This window comes from Phoxinus phoxinus, assembly GCF_949152265.1.
Source record: "Phoxinus phoxinus genome assembly, chromosome: 7".
Classification (NCBI taxonomy): domain Eukaryota; kingdom Metazoa; phylum Chordata; class Actinopteri; order Cypriniformes; family Leuciscidae; genus Phoxinus; species Phoxinus phoxinus.
This window is the reverse complement of record NC_136882.1, coordinates 23,082,370-23,100,305: the sequence shown is the minus strand read 5'-3', so window position 1 is coordinate 23,100,305 and position 17,936 is coordinate 23,082,370. Positions and strand designations below refer to the sequence as shown.

General features: G+C 36.1%; 1 protein-coding gene across 6 annotated transcripts in view; it reads left to right on the top strand.

The window, feature by feature from the left end:
* The first annotated feature begins 7,564 nt into the window (after nt 1-7,564).
* Nucleotides 7,565-17,936, top strand: part of lrch1 (leucine-rich repeats and calponin homology (CH) domain containing 1) — a 45,450-nt gene continuing 35,078 nt past the window's right edge. For 5 of the 6 annotated variants that reach the window (XR_013798474.1, XM_079619910.1, XM_079619909.1 and 2 more), the window contains exon 1: nt 7,651-8,015. Coding sequence is in view for 5 of the 6 variants with exons in the window: in XM_079619910.1 (XP_079476036.1) it covers nt 7,787-8,015 (229 nt within the window). In the remaining variant the exon portion in view is untranslated. Of the gene's footprint in view, nt 8,016-17,936 lie in introns of all 6 variants that reach the window. The other variant, XM_079619911.1, reaches the window with a different exon arrangement.

Here is a 17,936-nt window from a genome sequence, read left to right as displayed (position 1 = left end):
TTTAAACTGATGGCAGTTAAGCTCCATCCACATAGAAATTGAGTTCAAGTCCCGGGTCATGTTTTTTTTTTTTTCATACTTTTGGGATTTTGACGACAGGTCCCGGGTCATCGGTTTTTTTTTTTGGTTTTTTTTTTTCATACTTTCCTATCATGGTTAAAAGGCAAAAGATATTCTTTAAACTGATGGCAGTTAAGCTCCATCCACAAAGAAATTGAGTTCAAGTCCCGGGTCATGTTTTTTTTTTTCATACTTTTGGGATTTTGACGACAGGTCCCGGGTCATCGTTTTTTTTTTTTTTTTTTTTTTCATACTTTCATATCATGGTTAAAAGGCAAAAGATATTCTTTAAACTGATGGCAGTTAAGCTCCATCCACAAAGAAATTGAGTTCAAGTCCCGGGTCATGTTTTTTTTAGTTTTTAGTTTTTTTCATACTTTTGGGATTTTGACGACAGGTCCCGGGTCATCGTTTTTTTTGTTTTTTTCATACTTTCCTATCATGGTTAAAAGGCAAAATATATTCTTTAAACTGATGGCAGTTAAGCTCCATCCACAAAGAAATTGAGTTCAAGTCCCAGGTTATGTTTTTTTTTTTTTTTCATACTTTTGGGATTTTGACGACAGGTCCCGGGTCATCGTTTTTTTTTTTTTTTTTTTTTTTTTCATACTTTCATATCATGGTTAAAAGGCAAAATATATTCTTTAAACTGATGGCAGTTAAGCTCCATCCACAAAGAAATTGAGTTCAAGTCCCAGGTTTTTTTTTTTTTTTTTTTTCATACTTTTGGGATTTTGACGACAGGTCCCGGGTCATCGTTTTTTTTTTTTTTTTTTTATACTTTCCTATCATGGTTAAAAGGCAAAAGATATTCTTTAAACTGATGGCAGTTAAGCTCCATCCACAAAGAAATTGAGTTCAAGTCCCGGGTCATGTTTTTTTTTGTTTTTTTGTTTTGGGATTTTGACGACAGGTCCCGGGTCATCGTTTTTTTTTTTTTTTCATACTTTCCTATCATGGTTAAAAGGCAAAAGATATTCTTTAAACTGATGGCAGTTAAGCTCCATCCACATAGAAATTGAGTTCAAGTCCCGGGTTATGTTTTTTTTTTTTTCATACTTTTGGGATTTTGACGACAGGTCCCGGGTCATCGGTTTTTTTTTTTGGTTTTTTTTTTTCATACTTTCCTATCATGGTTAAAAGGCAAAAGATATTCTTTAAACTGATGGCAGTTAAGCTCCATGCAAAATATATTCTTTAAACTGATGGCAGTTAAGCTCCATCCACAAAGAAATTGAGTTCAAGTCCCGGGTCATGTTTTTTTTTTTCATACTTTTGGGATTTTGACGACAGGTCCCGGGTCATCGTTTTTTTTTTTTTTTTTTTTTTCATACTTTCATATCATGGTTAAAAGGCAAAAGATATTCTTTAAACTGATGGCAGTTAAGCTCCATCCACAAAGAAATTGAGTTCAAGTCCCGGGTCATGTTTTTTTTAGTTTTTAGTTTTTTTCATACTTTTGGGATTTTGACGACAGGTCCCGGGTCATCGTTTTTTTTGTTTTTTTCATACTTTCCTATCATGGTTAAAAGGCAAAATATATTCTTTAAACTGATGGCAGTTAAGCTCCATCCACAAAAAAATTTAGTTCAAGTCCCGGGTCATGTTTTTTTTGTTTTTTTTTCATACTTTTGGGATTTTGACGACAGGTCCCGGGTCATCGTTTTTTTTTTTTTTTTTTCATACTTTCCTATCATGGTTAAAAGGCAAAATATATTCTTTAAACTGATGGCAGTTAAGCTCCATCCACAAAGAAATTGAGTTCAAGTCCCAGGTTATGTTTTTTTTTTTTTTTCATACTTTTGGGATTTTGACGACAGGTCCCGGGTCATCGTTTTTTTTTTTTTTTTTTCATACTTTCCTATCATGGTTAAAAGGCAAAAGATATTCTTTAAACTGATGGCAGTTAAGCTCCATCCACAAAGAAATTGAGTTCAAGTCCCGGGTCATGTTTTTTTTTGTTTTTTTGTTTTGGGATTTTGACGACAGGTCATCGTTTTTTGATTTTTTTCATACTTTCCTATCATGGTTAAAAGGCAAAATATATTCTTTAAACTGATGGCAGTTAAGCTCCATCCACAAAGAAATTGAGTTCAAGTCCCGGGTCATGTTGTTTTTTTGTTTTTTGTTTTTTTCATTCTTTTGGGATTTTGACGACAGGTCCCGGGTCATCGTTTTTTTTTTTTTCATACTTTCCTATCATGGTTAAAAGGCAAAAGTTATTCTTTAAACTGATGGCAGTTAAGCTCCATCCACAAAGAAATTGAGTTCAAGTCCCGGGTCATGTTTTTTTTTGTTTTTTTGTTTTGGGATTTTGACGACAGGTCATCGTTTTTTTTTTTTTTTCATACTTTCCTATCATGGTTAAAAGGCAAAAGATATTCTTTAAACTGATGGCAGTTAAGCTCCATCCACATAGAAATTGAGTTCAAGTCCCGGGTCATGTTTTTTTTTTTTTTTTTTTTTTAAAGGCAAAATATATTCTTTAAACTGATGGCAGTTAAGCTCCATCCACAAAGAAATTGAGTTCAAGTCCCGGGTCATGTTTTTTTTTTTTTTCATACTTTTGGGATTTTGACGACAGGTCCCGGGTCATCGTTTTTTTTTTTTTTTCATACTTTCCTATCATGGTTAAAAGGCAAAATATATTCTTTAAACTGATGGCAGTTAAGCTCCATCCACAAAAAAATTTAGTTCAAGTCCCGGGTCATGTTTTTTTTGTTTTTTTTTTCATACTTTTGGGATTTTGACGACAGGTCCCGGGTCATCGTTTTTTTTTTTTTTTTTTTTTTTTCATACTTTCCTATCATGGTTAAAAGGCAAAATATATTCTTTAAACTGATGGCAGTTAAGCTCCATCTACAAAGAAATTGAGTTCAAGTCCCGGGTCATGTTTTTTGTTTTTTTCATACTTTTGGGATTTTGACGACAGGTCCCGGGTCATCGTTTTTTTTTTTTTTTTCATACTTTCCTATCATGGTTAAAAGGCAAAAGATATTCTTTAAACTGATGGCAGTTGAGCTCCATCCACAAAGAAATTGAGTTCAAGTCCCGGGTAATGTTTTTTTTTGTTTTTTGTTTTTTTCATACTTTTGGGATTTTGACGACAGGTCCCGGGTCATCGTTTTTTGTTTTTTTTTCATACTTTCCTATCATGGTTAAAAGGCAAAAGATATTCTTTAAACTGATGGCAGTTGAGCTCCATCCACAAAGAAATTGAGTTCAAGTCCCGGGTAATGTTTTTTTTTGTTTTTTGTTTTTTTCATACTTTTGGGATTTTGACGACAGGTCCCGGGTCATCGTTTTTTTTTTTTTTTCATACTTTCTTATCATGGTTAAAAGGCAAAATATATTCTTTAAACTGATGGCAGTTAAGCTCCATCCACAAAGAAATTGAGTTCAAGTCCCGGGTCATGTTTTTTTTTGTTTTTTGTTTTTTTCATTCTTTTGGGATTTTGACGACAGGTCCCGGGTCATCGTTTTTTTTTTTTTTTTTTTTTTTTTTTTTCATACTTTCCTATCATGGTTAAAAGGCAAAAGTTATTCTTTAAACTGATGGCAGTTAAGCTCCATCCACAAAGAAATTGAGTTCAAGTCCCGGGTCATGTTTTTTTTTGTTTTTTTGTTTTGGGATTTTGACGACAGGTCATCGTTTTTTTTTTTTTTTCATACTTTCCTATCATGGTTAAAAGGCAAAAGATATTCTTTAAACTGATGGCAGTTAAGCTCCATCCACATAGAAATTGAGTTCAAGTCCCGGGTCATGTTTTTTTTTTTTTTTTTTTTTTTTTTATACTTTCCTATCATGGTTAAAAGGCAAAAGTTATTCTTTAAACTGATGGCAGTTAAGCTCCATCCACAAAGAAATTGAGTTCAAGTCCCGGGTCATGTTTTTTTTTGTTTTTTTGTTTTGGGATTTTGACGACAGGTCATCGTTTTTTTTTTTTTTTCATACTTTCCTATCATGGTTAAAAGGCAAAAGATATTCTTTAAACTGATGGCAGTTAAGCTCCATCCACAAAGAAATTGAGTTCAAGTCCCGGGTCATGTTTTTTTTTGTTTTTTTGTTTTGGGATTTTGACGACAGGTCCCGGGTCATCGTTTTTTTTTTGTTTTTTTCATACTTTCCTATCATTGTTAAAAGGCAAAAGATATTCTTTAAACTGATGGCAGTTAAGCTCCATCCACAAAGAAATTGAGTTCAAGTCCCGGGTCATGTTTTTTTTTTTTTTCATACTTTTGGGATTTTGACGACAGGTCCCGGGTCATCGTTTTTTTTTTTTTTTCATACTTTCCTATCATGGTTAAAAGGCAAAATATATTCTTTAAACTGATGGCAGTTAAGCTCCATCCACAAAAAAATTTAGTTCAAGTCCCGGGTCATGTTTTTTTTGTTTTTTTTTTCATACTTTTGGGATTTTGACGACAGGTCCCGGGTCATCGTTTTTTTTTTTTTTTTTCATACTTTCCTATCATGGTTAAAAGGCAAAATATATTCTTTAAACTGATGGCAGTTAAGCTCCATCCACAAAGAAATTGAGTTCAAGTCCCGGGTCATGTTTTTTTTTGTTTTTTGTTTTTTTCATACTTTTGGGATTTTGACGACAGGTCCCGGGTCATCGTTTTTTGTTTTTTTTTCATACTTTCCTATCATGGTTAAAAGGCAAAAGATATTCTTTAAACTGATGGCAGTTGAGCTCCATCCACAAAGAAATTGAGTTCAAGTCCCGGGTAATGTTTTTTTTTGTTTTTTGTTTTTTTCATATTTTTGGGATTTTGACGACAGGTCCCGGGTCATCGTTTTTTGTTTTTTTTTCATACTTTCCTATCATGGTTAAAAGGCAAAATATATTCTTTAAACTGATGGCAGTTAAGCTCCATCCACATAGAAATTGAGTTCAAGTCCCGGGTCATGTTTTTTTTTGTTTTTTGTTTTTTTCATACTTTTGGGATTTTGACGACAGGTCCCGTGTCATCGTTTTTTTTTTTTTTTTAACTTTTTTTCACTTATAGATCTCATCGGTTCATATATCCTTCATGCTCTGACTTTTTACCCCAGCCCAACAGGAAGTCGGCTATTTGGCGTAGTTTAAAAAAACACATGCAATGGAATTTAAAATACTCCTCCTAGACGATTCAACCAATCACCACGAAACTCGGTGTGCATGAAGTCAAGACATTGAGGATGAAAAGTTGCGAGGGGATTTTTGATATCTCGAACAGTTTGGCCGTGGCGAGGAAACGAATTTATGGCGAATATTGGAAACAGGAAGTGTGTTATAACATCCTCATACATTAACTGATCTTGATGAAACTTCAGCAGTGTGTTCGCTGTAAGAGGCCGATCACATGGATGTGACTATTGTGAGTCAAAGTTATAGCGCCACCAACTGGCAGCAGGAAGTGTGTCACTTTCAAAATGCTTTGAAATCACCCTCTTATTTTTACCCGATTTGCTTCAAACTTCATCTGTATAATGTAAACACACGACAGATGTAGACCTGTGAAAGGATTATTGATATCTTTAATACTGTCGCCATGGCAACGCTTTAAACTTTTATATTATTTTTGGATGCATTTGAGGCTCTTAACATGCTTCAAATTGCATGAAACTCAACATGCATTTGACATTTATTGTGTAATAGACATGTGCGAAGTTTCAGAAACGGGCGTGGTAAGGGGCTCAGTAGCGCCACCTTTAGTCAAAAATGGGGTATTAGTTTTACCTACAGTAACCAAACTCGGTACGTATATTCTTCTCTTCGATCCGGACAACTTTCTAATTTACAGTCATTAGCTCTGACCAACAGGAAGTCAGATATTTTTGTTTGAATGTGTACTGTTTGGAGCATTTTCCCTCTGCCCCTCTGTGTGTGTGTGTGTGTGTGTGTGTGAGGAGGGGGGCTAGTTTAGTTTAACCCTTTCTCTGCTGTGTGCAAAATCTCTGGCACTTTTGAGGGCCTTAACATGCTCGAAAACTCTTGAAATTTTGCACACAGGTCAGAACCCGCAGCCATTAGGGCCAGGCTGAAGCTGGTACCCGGGCGTGGCAGGGGGGCTCGACAGCGCCCCCTGGAATGGGATTCGAACACTTGTCCGTATATCAAACACGCTTGCATGAATTAATATGAAACTCGGTACACATATAGATTTAATCGGGCCGAACAACTTTCCCTGGGTCAAGTTTTACGCCAGCCCAACAGGAAGTCGGCTATTACGGGTTGATTGGAGAACGCTTGCTCTCGCATTTGAAACACTTCTCCTAGAGAATTAATCCGATGACCACGAAACTCGGTCAGCATGAAGTCAAGACATGGAAGATGATAAATTGCCAGGGGATTTTTGATATCTCGAACGGTTTGGCCGTGGCGAGGAAACAAATTTATGATTAAAAAAGGATGCATAAAGTGTGTTATAACTTAGTCATAGTTTTACCTACAGTAACCAAACTCGGTACGTATATTCTTCTCTTCGATCCGGACAACTTTCTAATTTACAGTCATTAGCTCCGACCAACAGGAAGTCAGATATTGTGGTTTGAATGTGGATTTTCTCTCTCTCTGTCTCTCTGCCATTCTGTGTGTGTGTGTGTCTGTCTGTGTGGGGAGGGGAGGGGGGATGTGTGTGTGTGTGTGTGTGTGTGTGTGTGTGTGTGTGTGTGTGTGTGTGTGTGTGTGTGTGTGTGTGTGTGTGTGTGATTTTGGTTGGGTGACAGTTGTTGTAGGTTACAGTTTGACAAGAGTTTATAGTTTAACAAAAGCACAATGTTGTGTTTCATTGCGAGTGTACACAAATATAAGGAAACACTTTGCATTTTGAATGATGGTCTGTATGAACAAAATGACGGAGTATGTTTTTATGTCTCCATTGTTCGATCGAGCCTCACACACACACACACACACACACACACACACACACACACACACACACACACACACACACACACACACACACACACACACACACACACACACACACACACACACACACAGCATTCCAGCATTGCAATCTTGACATCGCAGAATGTTCATTATAGCCTTAATAAAATATAATAATAAAATAGTCAACCTTACATATAAAAATTACACTGCTCTGTTTAAATAGTCATTTGTACAGTTTGTGCCGTTCATAATAATTTTTTTTAATTTTTCTATATTGGAACGTGAGTGTACAAAGTGTACAAAGTACAAAGCCTATAAAAAGAATAGTTTAGCATCCAAAAATGTTAATAATATATATATTATTATTATATATATAATAATATATATGTTAAAAATAGGGGGAAAAAAATAATTTACATAATATATATATATATATATATATATATAATTAAAGCTGCAAGCAGCGATGGAGGGCCCAAGCCGGTGGCACCGCCACCCGGTGCCTTTAGTTCCACTAAAGTCACCAGGGTGGCGGTGCCACCGGCTTGGGCCCGCAATCGCTGCTTGCAGCTTTAATTTATAGTTACTACTGTACATCTAGTAAAGTACTAGTAACCGTCGCTATTTGTGAACGTACAGCAGATGGCGCTGTAGTAAAGGCCAGTAAACACGCTTTTGGCACGAGCTCAGTTCCATAAACAAACTGCGCAGACGCGGTAATATGGACAGTCAGATAGCGCACTAGGAGGAAATTCACCCACTGCATGTTGAGACCAGCACATTTTCTTTAGGATATAGCGATCGCAGAGCCTTTCGACGAGCTTTTTTCTCCCGACGGGGCGAATATGGCGACGCTGGGACCGGAGCCCCGTCCTCATTCCCAGCTGACTTCTGCCGCATTACAGACGAACCTGAGCGGACAGGGCTCCAACACGAACCTGCCTCTCAGCCGGGGCTTGGAGAGAGCTCTGGAGGATGCGGCGAACTCTGGATTTATGAACCTCAGCTCAAGAAAACTGAAAGAATTCCCTCGGACAGCAACAAATTACGACCTAACGGATACGGTTGAAGCAGGTAAAGTGAAGTGATGCTTTATTTGTGTTTAGCACGCTGTGCGCGCGCGTCTGCTCAGTCAGATGCTCTTTAAAATATAGTTTCAAACGGGAATGTTGCCCAATATGTTTTGTCGCATTTTTACCCATTATGTGTTGGCTGTTAAAAACTTGAATTATACATATTACTCAACAGAAAGCAGATGAAACGTCTTTAGCAGCATGCATACAATGTAACAGACTATGTTGTCGCGGACAGGACAGTGTCCTGGGCCGGGATAAAGATGTGGGCCACTTCAGTTGTGAGATGCATTACAAACGCCTAGAAAATAGCTTTGAGGATGTGTGGGATGAAAGTAGAGGATGTTGTTATTGTCGCGCGGGACTGACCATATAAACTTCCTACTATGACCAGCTTGTCTACATACTGATTGATTACTATGGAAATCCCCTTACACTTATGACTGAAAATTTCATTTCCATGTTTGGAGATAAGTAGCCTACACACCATTGCCTAAGAAATGAAAATGAATGCATTTGTGGGTTATGTTTTGAAACCAGAACTCTGAAGGGTGATGGTCATTGGATCTGCAGGGATTAGGCTAGTTCTTTTGTTTACTATTGTATAGCGTAAATAATTAACTTCCAACCTATTGAAGTTGTCATTGAGGACACACTCGTAATGAGACACTTGAGCTTCCTATAAAAATGTCCTGAATTAAAAAAAAAGATTGCTTTGATTTGATGCTTTTATGTCTACTGCGTGTTAGGATGATGACTACTTTAGTCATGCATCTCTGCGAGGCGTGTGACGTATAGGATCTCAGTGAGTCGAATCTTTTGAATCTCTTAAGCAAAATGATTCACTCGGGTATGTAGCCTATGATACATCACTTTGTTTCTTTGTGTGGTGAATCTTTCACTTAACCGATTTGTTCAAGTCAACACAAAATCAAAATCATTTTCTGTTTCTTTTTATTGAATATTGCAGCATTTGCAATATTTAGTTAAATATATTTATCTGTGCACATCATTAGGCTATTACCGGTATTATTTGTATTAATTCATGGGCCTCCCTCCCAATTCTCTATTGATGTTTTTTTAAGTGTGAGGGCTGGACAATCTTGTCTCTCCCATGAGATCACAGCAATAGTAAATTACAACGATTCAATGATCCAATAAAATCCTCCATTTTTAAATGCAACACATAATTTACAATCCAATCAACAACTGATGCAGAACCAAGTCTCCACCCTACATGTCCGTTACACTTGCATCATGCATGTATATCACAATACGGAAGAAAATATTTATCACTACCTCCGTTTCATTGCGACTTTAAGCATCATCACAGCGTTTCCCCACAAATGACAATTACATAAATGCATCTTTATTTATTTATTTAGGCCTACTACTGGGCATTTTTATCTGGTCAAAGAAAAACACCACAATAATAGTCTAAATAAATGTAGAGATTCAATAATGACCTTACAACATTAATCGCCAGTTCTGCTGTCTAGTTAAGAGCCGCTTTGAGTCTTGTTAACACAGTGGCAGTGGCTGCATCCGAAATTGCATACTTTCTTATTCCTACTGTATAGTAGGTGTAAAACAGTATGTGACTAAAGTAGTAAGTAAGTATGTCCAAATTTACAGTACTCATAAAAGATGCAAAAATTTACCCGAAAGACCTACTTGTTCCGGCGAGATTCTGAAGTGTGCATATGATGGACACTTTACTATCCCATGAGGCCACGGGAGAGGATTTGTGAATGGCAGTGAAGTGATGCAACTCACACTGGTAGGTCACATGATAATGACAACATGGTGAATGTAGTAAATCCAGATTGCATTCACACATTCATACTATATAGAACATACTTTTTTAGCGGTTGTGAACTAATTACTTAGTACCTACTACAGTACTCGAGAGGATGCGATTTAGATGCAGCCAATGACTCATTTAGTACTAGTTACACTCAATGAATTGCTCCCTTACAGTACTATTTTGAGTGCTTCAAAATAAACCGTGAACGAGTCAATATATGGAGAACCGTTCATTCACTGGAAAGATTTGGTCACCACTAGTCATGAACGGGTGCGGGAAAAGCCAAGATGACAGTTGGGAATGTTCACTGAGCGGGAGATCTGCTTCCGTTCCCCATGAATTCCTCCGCACTCCCCTCAGCTCGGAGGCAGGAGAGCAGCTAAAATAGGAAACAGGAAAGGGCAGACCGTGGAAATGGCAAATTCCTAGCATTCTTGGAAGCTCTTCTGAAGTACTTTAATGCAGGAAATTATACTTTCAGTCCATTATGATATTTGGAATGTAAGAAGTGTTATTAAGTGACTAAACAGCAAATCATTTTAGCTGGTTATGGTGTCACAGCTCACAGGGAAGTCATCCTTACCATTAGTAACGGTGAAGTTAGCACAAGATATTATTTACTGTCACTCTGCATCCTTATAGATATGTCAGATATGTTTCAAAGGGCCCCAATATTTGTGACGTGTTAGGACTCGTTCAGGTGTTCTGTGCCTGACTGTGCCACTGATGAGTTCAGCTCCCATTTCTCCCTATAGCTCTGAATTCCTTAGAAGTTGTGTGTGTGTGTGTGTGTGTGTGTGTATGTTTTTGTTTTTTTACTGATTCAAGATATTTCAAGCTGGGACATGTTGCCCTCACTGACATACACACTCTCTCTACCATTTTAAGAAAGCCTCTCAGAGTTTCACGGGTGGTGTTGGGTATTTTCCACTGCTAATAAAACCATGTGTGTACTTTTTTTTTTTTTTGTATTTGTGGCCTTGAGGTCTGTTTTTAGGGAAGAAGGTTTGCCTGATGCCTGTTGTTTGTTGTGATTAGAGTCATTATTTCAAGAAGGAGTTTTCTGTAAATTCCAACCCAACTGAAAGTGAAAACACACAGTTTAATGCCTGTTTTAAATGTGTGTGTGTGTGTGTGTACGTACGTTTATCCTTAAAAACACTTAAACTTTAATAACATTGTCAAATGTAATATTTATCAAATCTCGAAATCAATCATACTGTACATTATGTTGTTGATACCTACATTTGTAGCATTAAAAAGTTTTCTGATTAGTAAAATTTGTTTTTAAAGAAATTATTTTATTCAGCAAGTGATCAACATTGACAGTTAATACATTTATCGTGCTGCAAAATATTCCTAAGCTTTTTTTACAGCAGTCATTTGATTTTTTTTGCAATTAATTATATCTTTATTTTTGCAGTTTTTTATTTTGCAATTCTTTATTTTTGTTTGCTAAACAACTTTTATTTGCTCAATACTTGATTTTGATTTTTGAAACATATGTGGCATTATATTGACTCCATAGAAACGGTCTCTTCTTTACTCAAATTGTTGTGTTTTCTGTCAGCATTTGACTTTTTCCTCTCAAACGTTGAACTTACTGCTTATGTACAATGTGCAGTGTTTCCGTGACTGTACAAAGCACGCAAATAAGTATGCGATTGGATGTCCGTTAACCAGCTGAACCGTGCAGTGGGATCTATTGTTCAGTTCCACTGACAGCAAGGCACAGATCACATGCATCAGAAGTTAACAGATCCATTCTGTGTTCTCTAACAGGATGCACTGCAGTTTAGAAAGGCAGCACAGGCCCACTCACAACGTGATGCAGTTTGGTCTGTTTTTTTTTTTTTTTTTTTTTTGCTTTTTTGCAGCATGTGAGGTGGCGTGTGATCCACACACTCCTCTTCACATGCAAACACCTACATGCACTACATGTAACCTGTGATCATCTCTCATAGAAGAGAGAGATGATGTTATGATGAAGCCATCCCCCCTCTCTCTCTTTTTCTCTATCGCTCTCTCTCTCTCACCTCCTACTTCTTTCTGCTGTCAGCCCACACAATTACGTTACACATGAGCTCACACACATGCATACTAACCTTGTTACACAATGTACACATTTTTGTTTCATTTTTGGGACACACACATATACACAGAAACACAAACTTATACGACACACTCACAACACAAACCCTCTTCCACATGATAGCATTTTCATAAATGTGAGCATGCAAGCACAAATCCTCTCTTTGACTAGCTCTCTGAGTCATGTCTTTTGTTGCGGACGGTCAGGGTTTAATTTTAGTGCAACAACTGCTAATAGGATCGAAGTATAGAGAGAGTCTCAGAAAAGCATTTTGGCAGATAATCTCGCATCCAGATTTCTTTCTCTGTGGTACATGTATGTTAATGTTTTGGTGGGTGTATTATGAGATAAAACCCACACACATGTACACACCAATAGGCTACTCCAACCAACCCCCAAATATTGGAGTGCGTCTTGTCTCTGGGCAACAACGCTTTGGATAAACATTGTGCATTAAAGATGCATTACATCAACACCTTTCAGAGTGTTTGCTAATGCACCATGGCAACAACCTGTCACCCATTACAAAACTCAAACACTCACTGATAGAACCTGAAAGGAAGATAGGCAAAAATGCATCTGCCACAAAGGGTCGACTCTTCTCTATTTTCAGGTGTCAGAGTCTCAGAGACTTGCATGCAACACCCCTAACATTATATATATATATAATGAATCACAGAGAAAATATTGTCAGTTTAAGCTAAAGAGGTAATGTTTTACAACAATGCACAAAATTAATTAAAGGGGTGGTATAATGCCCTTTTCACAAGATGTAAAATAAGTATTTGATGTCCCTAGAGTTTGTATGTGAAGTTTTAGCTAAAAATACCCCAGATATATTTTTATATAGCTTGTTAAAGTTGTCACTTTGAGGGGGAGCAAAAACATTAAAGCTATTTTTGTGTCTGTCTTTTTAAATGCAAATGAACAGGGGGCGGGGCTTCAAGAGCTCATGTTCTTTTACCTCACACAGACATGCACTGAAAATTTCAATGTTTATTATGTCCAAAGATAAGTCAGACAATAATGGAGAGACTCAAGAAGTGACAACATATAGAATGCAATAGGACATTTCTGAATGGTTAGTTGATGAATTTATGTAGTTTATGTGTAATATATCTTCTAGTCATTGATTAGCATATTCTGTCTTGATTATCTATTAATCGTGTTCCCGAAGGCGGGGTTTATGTAAATTTTAGGGTTGGTGACGTCCGTAACCCGGGAGGAATATCGTGTAGTCCCTACCAGCCGTTTGTTGTAGTCCTTAAAAAGTGATTTCTTTAAAAGCAAATAACCCATTGCTTTGAACTGAGTGTTGTAACTTTGCAGATGTTGTTTATGCTCAAACAGCAACATTACACACAAACTAAAGTTAGAAAAGTGAAATCATAGTCAACCACCCATTTAAAACTTAATTAAAATGGTTGTAACGGGTGGCTGCTGCAGACCTGCAGTAAACGCATGACAATGGGGTTGCACAACAAAAGTTTTTAATCAGAATATTTAACACTTGGAGATATCCAAGGAAACAACTTGTATACACAGAAATAGATCATTAACAAAACTAGAAACAGGTGCACAACTTAATCAGTAACCATGGAAACTAACAAAGAACAAGAACACAGGCAATCAGGATCACGGGAAACGAAACCAAAACAATGAAACTAAACATATCCCTGACATTGGTAAAAAATAAAATAAAATAAAAATCTGTATCAACACTCCTAGTTTCTGTTAATAAAAAAGTTTGAAAACAAGCGTAGTCATAATTGATTCATAATTTCAATGAAGTTCAGTGTGTTGACGGTAATGCAGTAAGTATCATGAACTAACAATTAACAATATTTACAACATTTATTAATCTTGGTTAATGCTATTTTTTTACATATATTGTGTTAAGATTTCAAGTTGTGTAAATGAACATTAATGTTTCATGATTAAGCATGCATGATACACATTTAATATTAACCTAGAATTAAATCTGTAAAAATTGTGGTTAATTTTGCATTGCGTTAAATAATGCATTAACAAACATAAATACATGTAACCTTATAAAGTAAATTATTACTGTTCAGACAATATTGGGGCCTGTTAATGAGGATTTAAAAAATAAATAGTACTTGCGTTGGTGTATGTGTGTGTGACTTAATGGGGGCATCTGTGTCCTGAAGGGTTTTGGCTTAGTACCCTTGTAGGGCTTTCCAACCTACGCCATTTTCTGTAGGTTTGTAAGAGTGTCACAGCATTGCATGATGGTTGTGAATATATTGTATTGCTGTAAAGTCAGATGCTGTGTGATAGTCCTTAAACCAACTGTTGGAAAGAACGTTGTTGTCAGAAAGAAGAGAATGACAGAAACGAGAAATCTTGAATGTGTTGTCCATCCATTGACTTCTATTGTTCATAATTTCAGATTACAATTGCTCACACACTTTTTGTGAGGGCATTTTCAGGAAATGTGGTCTCGCATGAACAGCCAAGCAAGTTGACACTTTTTGACCACATGTCATGCTTATCCATTAGCTCAATTCTTTCTGTTTTATTTTTGCTTTTACTTTAGTCATTATGGGAATCGTTCCATAGTTCAAGACTAACTTCAGCACACATTTAGTTTGCTAGCATGGTTTATGGTTTTACAGTTTCTGTAAAAAGTGAGTGTGACAACTGACTTTGTAATGATTGTAATATTTATTCAAAACTGTTAGCCTGCAATGTCTGAAACTTTTGTTGGATAGCATTATTTTGTTAATTTGTCATTTTGATAGCCAGTGTTTGGTTTTTGTGCAAATGTGTGTCTTTGGATATCAAAAAAAAAAAAAATCAAATTTCATGTAGTTGTAGGAATTGTCCTAGATACTATTGAATGACCTTGCAGGATGTTTATAAGGTTTATATAGTATGTATGAATACATTTACAGTTATGTATCACACAGCTTAGTTATGACAAGCACACATTATTTTTATGCTTAATTCATGTAATACTTAAATACTTAAACCCATATGTTTTGCTATCTGAGAAATTTATAAACTTAAATTATAAATACTAAATATAAAAAATTCAGGATGTTTCTTAGTAAATATATATTGCTTTCGTGGGCCACAATAAGAACACCATAAACAACCTACACATTAAACTAAAGTTAAAAACAAATACAATTGTCATAAAAAGCAAATCAGGGACAAACCAAATACAAAATGCATGCTCCTTTTTCAATTAAACTTTTCACTCATGTTGTTATAATAATAATAATGCAGTTTGTAATCAAATATTTTATATTAAGTTGATGCATTTTTACTAGTGGTCTCAGATTTTTGGACCCCACTAGTTCTTAATAAACGGGTCACTGCACATTGTGTCAGGCAAATACAAACTAGGCCGTCTGTCGGAAGTGACTGGTCAAGTCAAGTCATGAATCTTTGTCAACCTGCTTGCTTGAGTAATTGTCACAGATGTCATTTATATCTGCATACTGTATGAATAAATTATTAAATCTTATTTAAAAAAAAAAAATATTAGAATGATCCAAATGCCCAATCAAAGCATTGTGAGATTTATTTGCAGGCAGTACCCAAACAGGTTTTCATGTGTTTGGGAAGGGGTGTGTAAATGTGTGTGCGTTTCCCATGATTCTCCTGGAGGAAATGGCCTTTTCTGCACATGTTGTCATACAATGAGCCAGGGAGGAGACAACATCCTGCCTCTGTCTTACAGAATAAACCTGTGTTATGCTGGTATACTTAGAAAGATATACAAATGAAATCAGGGGCATCTGACCAATGTTCAAGAGAAAAACATCATCATTAGAAGAACACCGCATCATCAACATGGTTCATTATTACACCCTGTCTTTTGTTTTTAACTCCATAAGTCATGTTAGTATAAGTTATATTAAATGTAATAAACTGCTCCTTTTATTTAGGACAGTAAAGAACCTCCTACTACCTCTACATATAGGCTACCTCGTTCAAAAGTTTGGGTTGGTAAGATTTTTTAAAATGTTTTTAACATCTCTTATGCTCACCAGGGTTGCATTTATTTGATCAAATTACACTAAAAACAGTAATATTGTTAAATGTTATTAAAATTTAAAATAACGATTTTCTATTTAAATATATTTAAAAATAGAATACATTTTTAGCAGCCATTACTCCAGTCATTATGGAAGCTTATAGGTAGCAAATTAGCAATATTCAATTTGAAATGTAATATGCAAAATGACAATGCAATATGTAAAATGGCAATGCATTTCTGTATTTCAATTTGAATTTCCCCATACATTTGTGCAAAGTTTGGTGCAAAATGAAAATTCAATTATATAATTTACATTTGCCATTTCATACACTAGTTTTAATATGTAAATTGAATACATATTTTTTAAAATTAAAATGTATTACAGAAATTATTAGATATGTTTAACATGTTCAAGCTAAAACCGTAAGTCTTCAGTGTCACACAATCCTTCAGAAATCATTTTGATTTATTATCAAAGTGTTAAAACAGTTGTGCTGCTTAATATTTTTCTGGAAACTGAGATACATTTTTTTCATAATTCTTTGATGTATAGGAAGTTCAAAACAACAGTATATTATTTAAATAAAAACCTTTTGTAACATTATGAATGTCTTAACACCTTTGATCAAATGAATGTATCCTTGCTGACCATGGTATTTGCCTGGTAAATGGTGACCTGTTCAGTTTAATATAAGGTTGTGTACAGACACCAGCTGTTTGTGTCCTTTAGACTGTGATATTACCCAGATTCATCTGCCCTACATACAGTCTGAGACACTCGCTTTATCAGAGGTCCACATCGACACCAGAAAGAGGGTCAAAGTGTGTGTCTGTGTGTGTGTGTGTGTGTGTGTACTGATGAAGGTGATATGTTATTGATAGTATATATTTTATTATTGGATAGTTCTCTTGATCTTTGAGTTAATCTTTGAATATGTTTATGGCCTTGCTATACAATGCTCATATAATTGACAAAAGTCTTTAAATATGTGGAAAACTCCCCTGCTATCTAAAGGAAAATGGTTCATAGAGAGACTAAAGAATATCTTAAATAACTTCTACAAATTACTAATCTGTGTTACTTGGCATAATTTATGAACCGTATGAGAAGTCCCCAGTCATACAGAAAGGAAAGGGTTGTGTGGGTGGTTATCTCATATGTGGATATGTGTGTGTATGTTATGTGGGGTATTGAAATGGTTTTTGAATGCGTACTCGCTGTCATCAATATCACGTGTACTCTGTGTATAGGGAGCTGCGGTGCTGACTGCACATTTTACAAGATAAGATATTTGTCAATGACTCTCGGGATCTGTTGTGCACCCAATCCTCCACCATCGTCTTGTCAGTCATCTCATCTCTCCTTACTCTCGTCACGTGACAAGTGAAATCTGACTCCTGCTGCACTGTGCTTCAACTCTGCAGCTTGTGCTGTATGGAGCAGAGCAGATGCTTTCAGTTCATTGTACGTGTCACTTGTAAGTACGGTTGAACACCATGTAATACCGACTACTGCAGCAAGCCATGTGTGTGTGTGTGTGTGTGTGTGGACAGATGGACTGAGCTTGCTAATCAGGTCATCATATGGTAGAATACAGCAGACCTTCTAGCTCTGGGTGTGCAATGCATTGATGGATTGATCTGACAATGAAAATGAAGTGCATCGATTATGCAATTTAAAAATCAATTATGATAATAATAATACACATTGCGCTATTCCTTACCCAAAATACTTTTTAACATTTAACAAATCAGTTGTGAGTTGTACCGAAATCAGCTAATCGAATCAAACTGCAATGTGACGGACTGGAATGAATCAGACTGAAAATATCAGATTTCTTAATGCATCATAAAGAATCATAAACATGTTGAATCATTGTCAGAGCAAATGTGGCACACCGGTCAGTTTTTTCCAATACAAATTTGATATTAGCATGTTGCTAAGCTAAGGATCAGCCTGTCAGTCACAAACCGTTTGAGAGAAAAAAAAATCAGTTGTAAAGCAAATGAC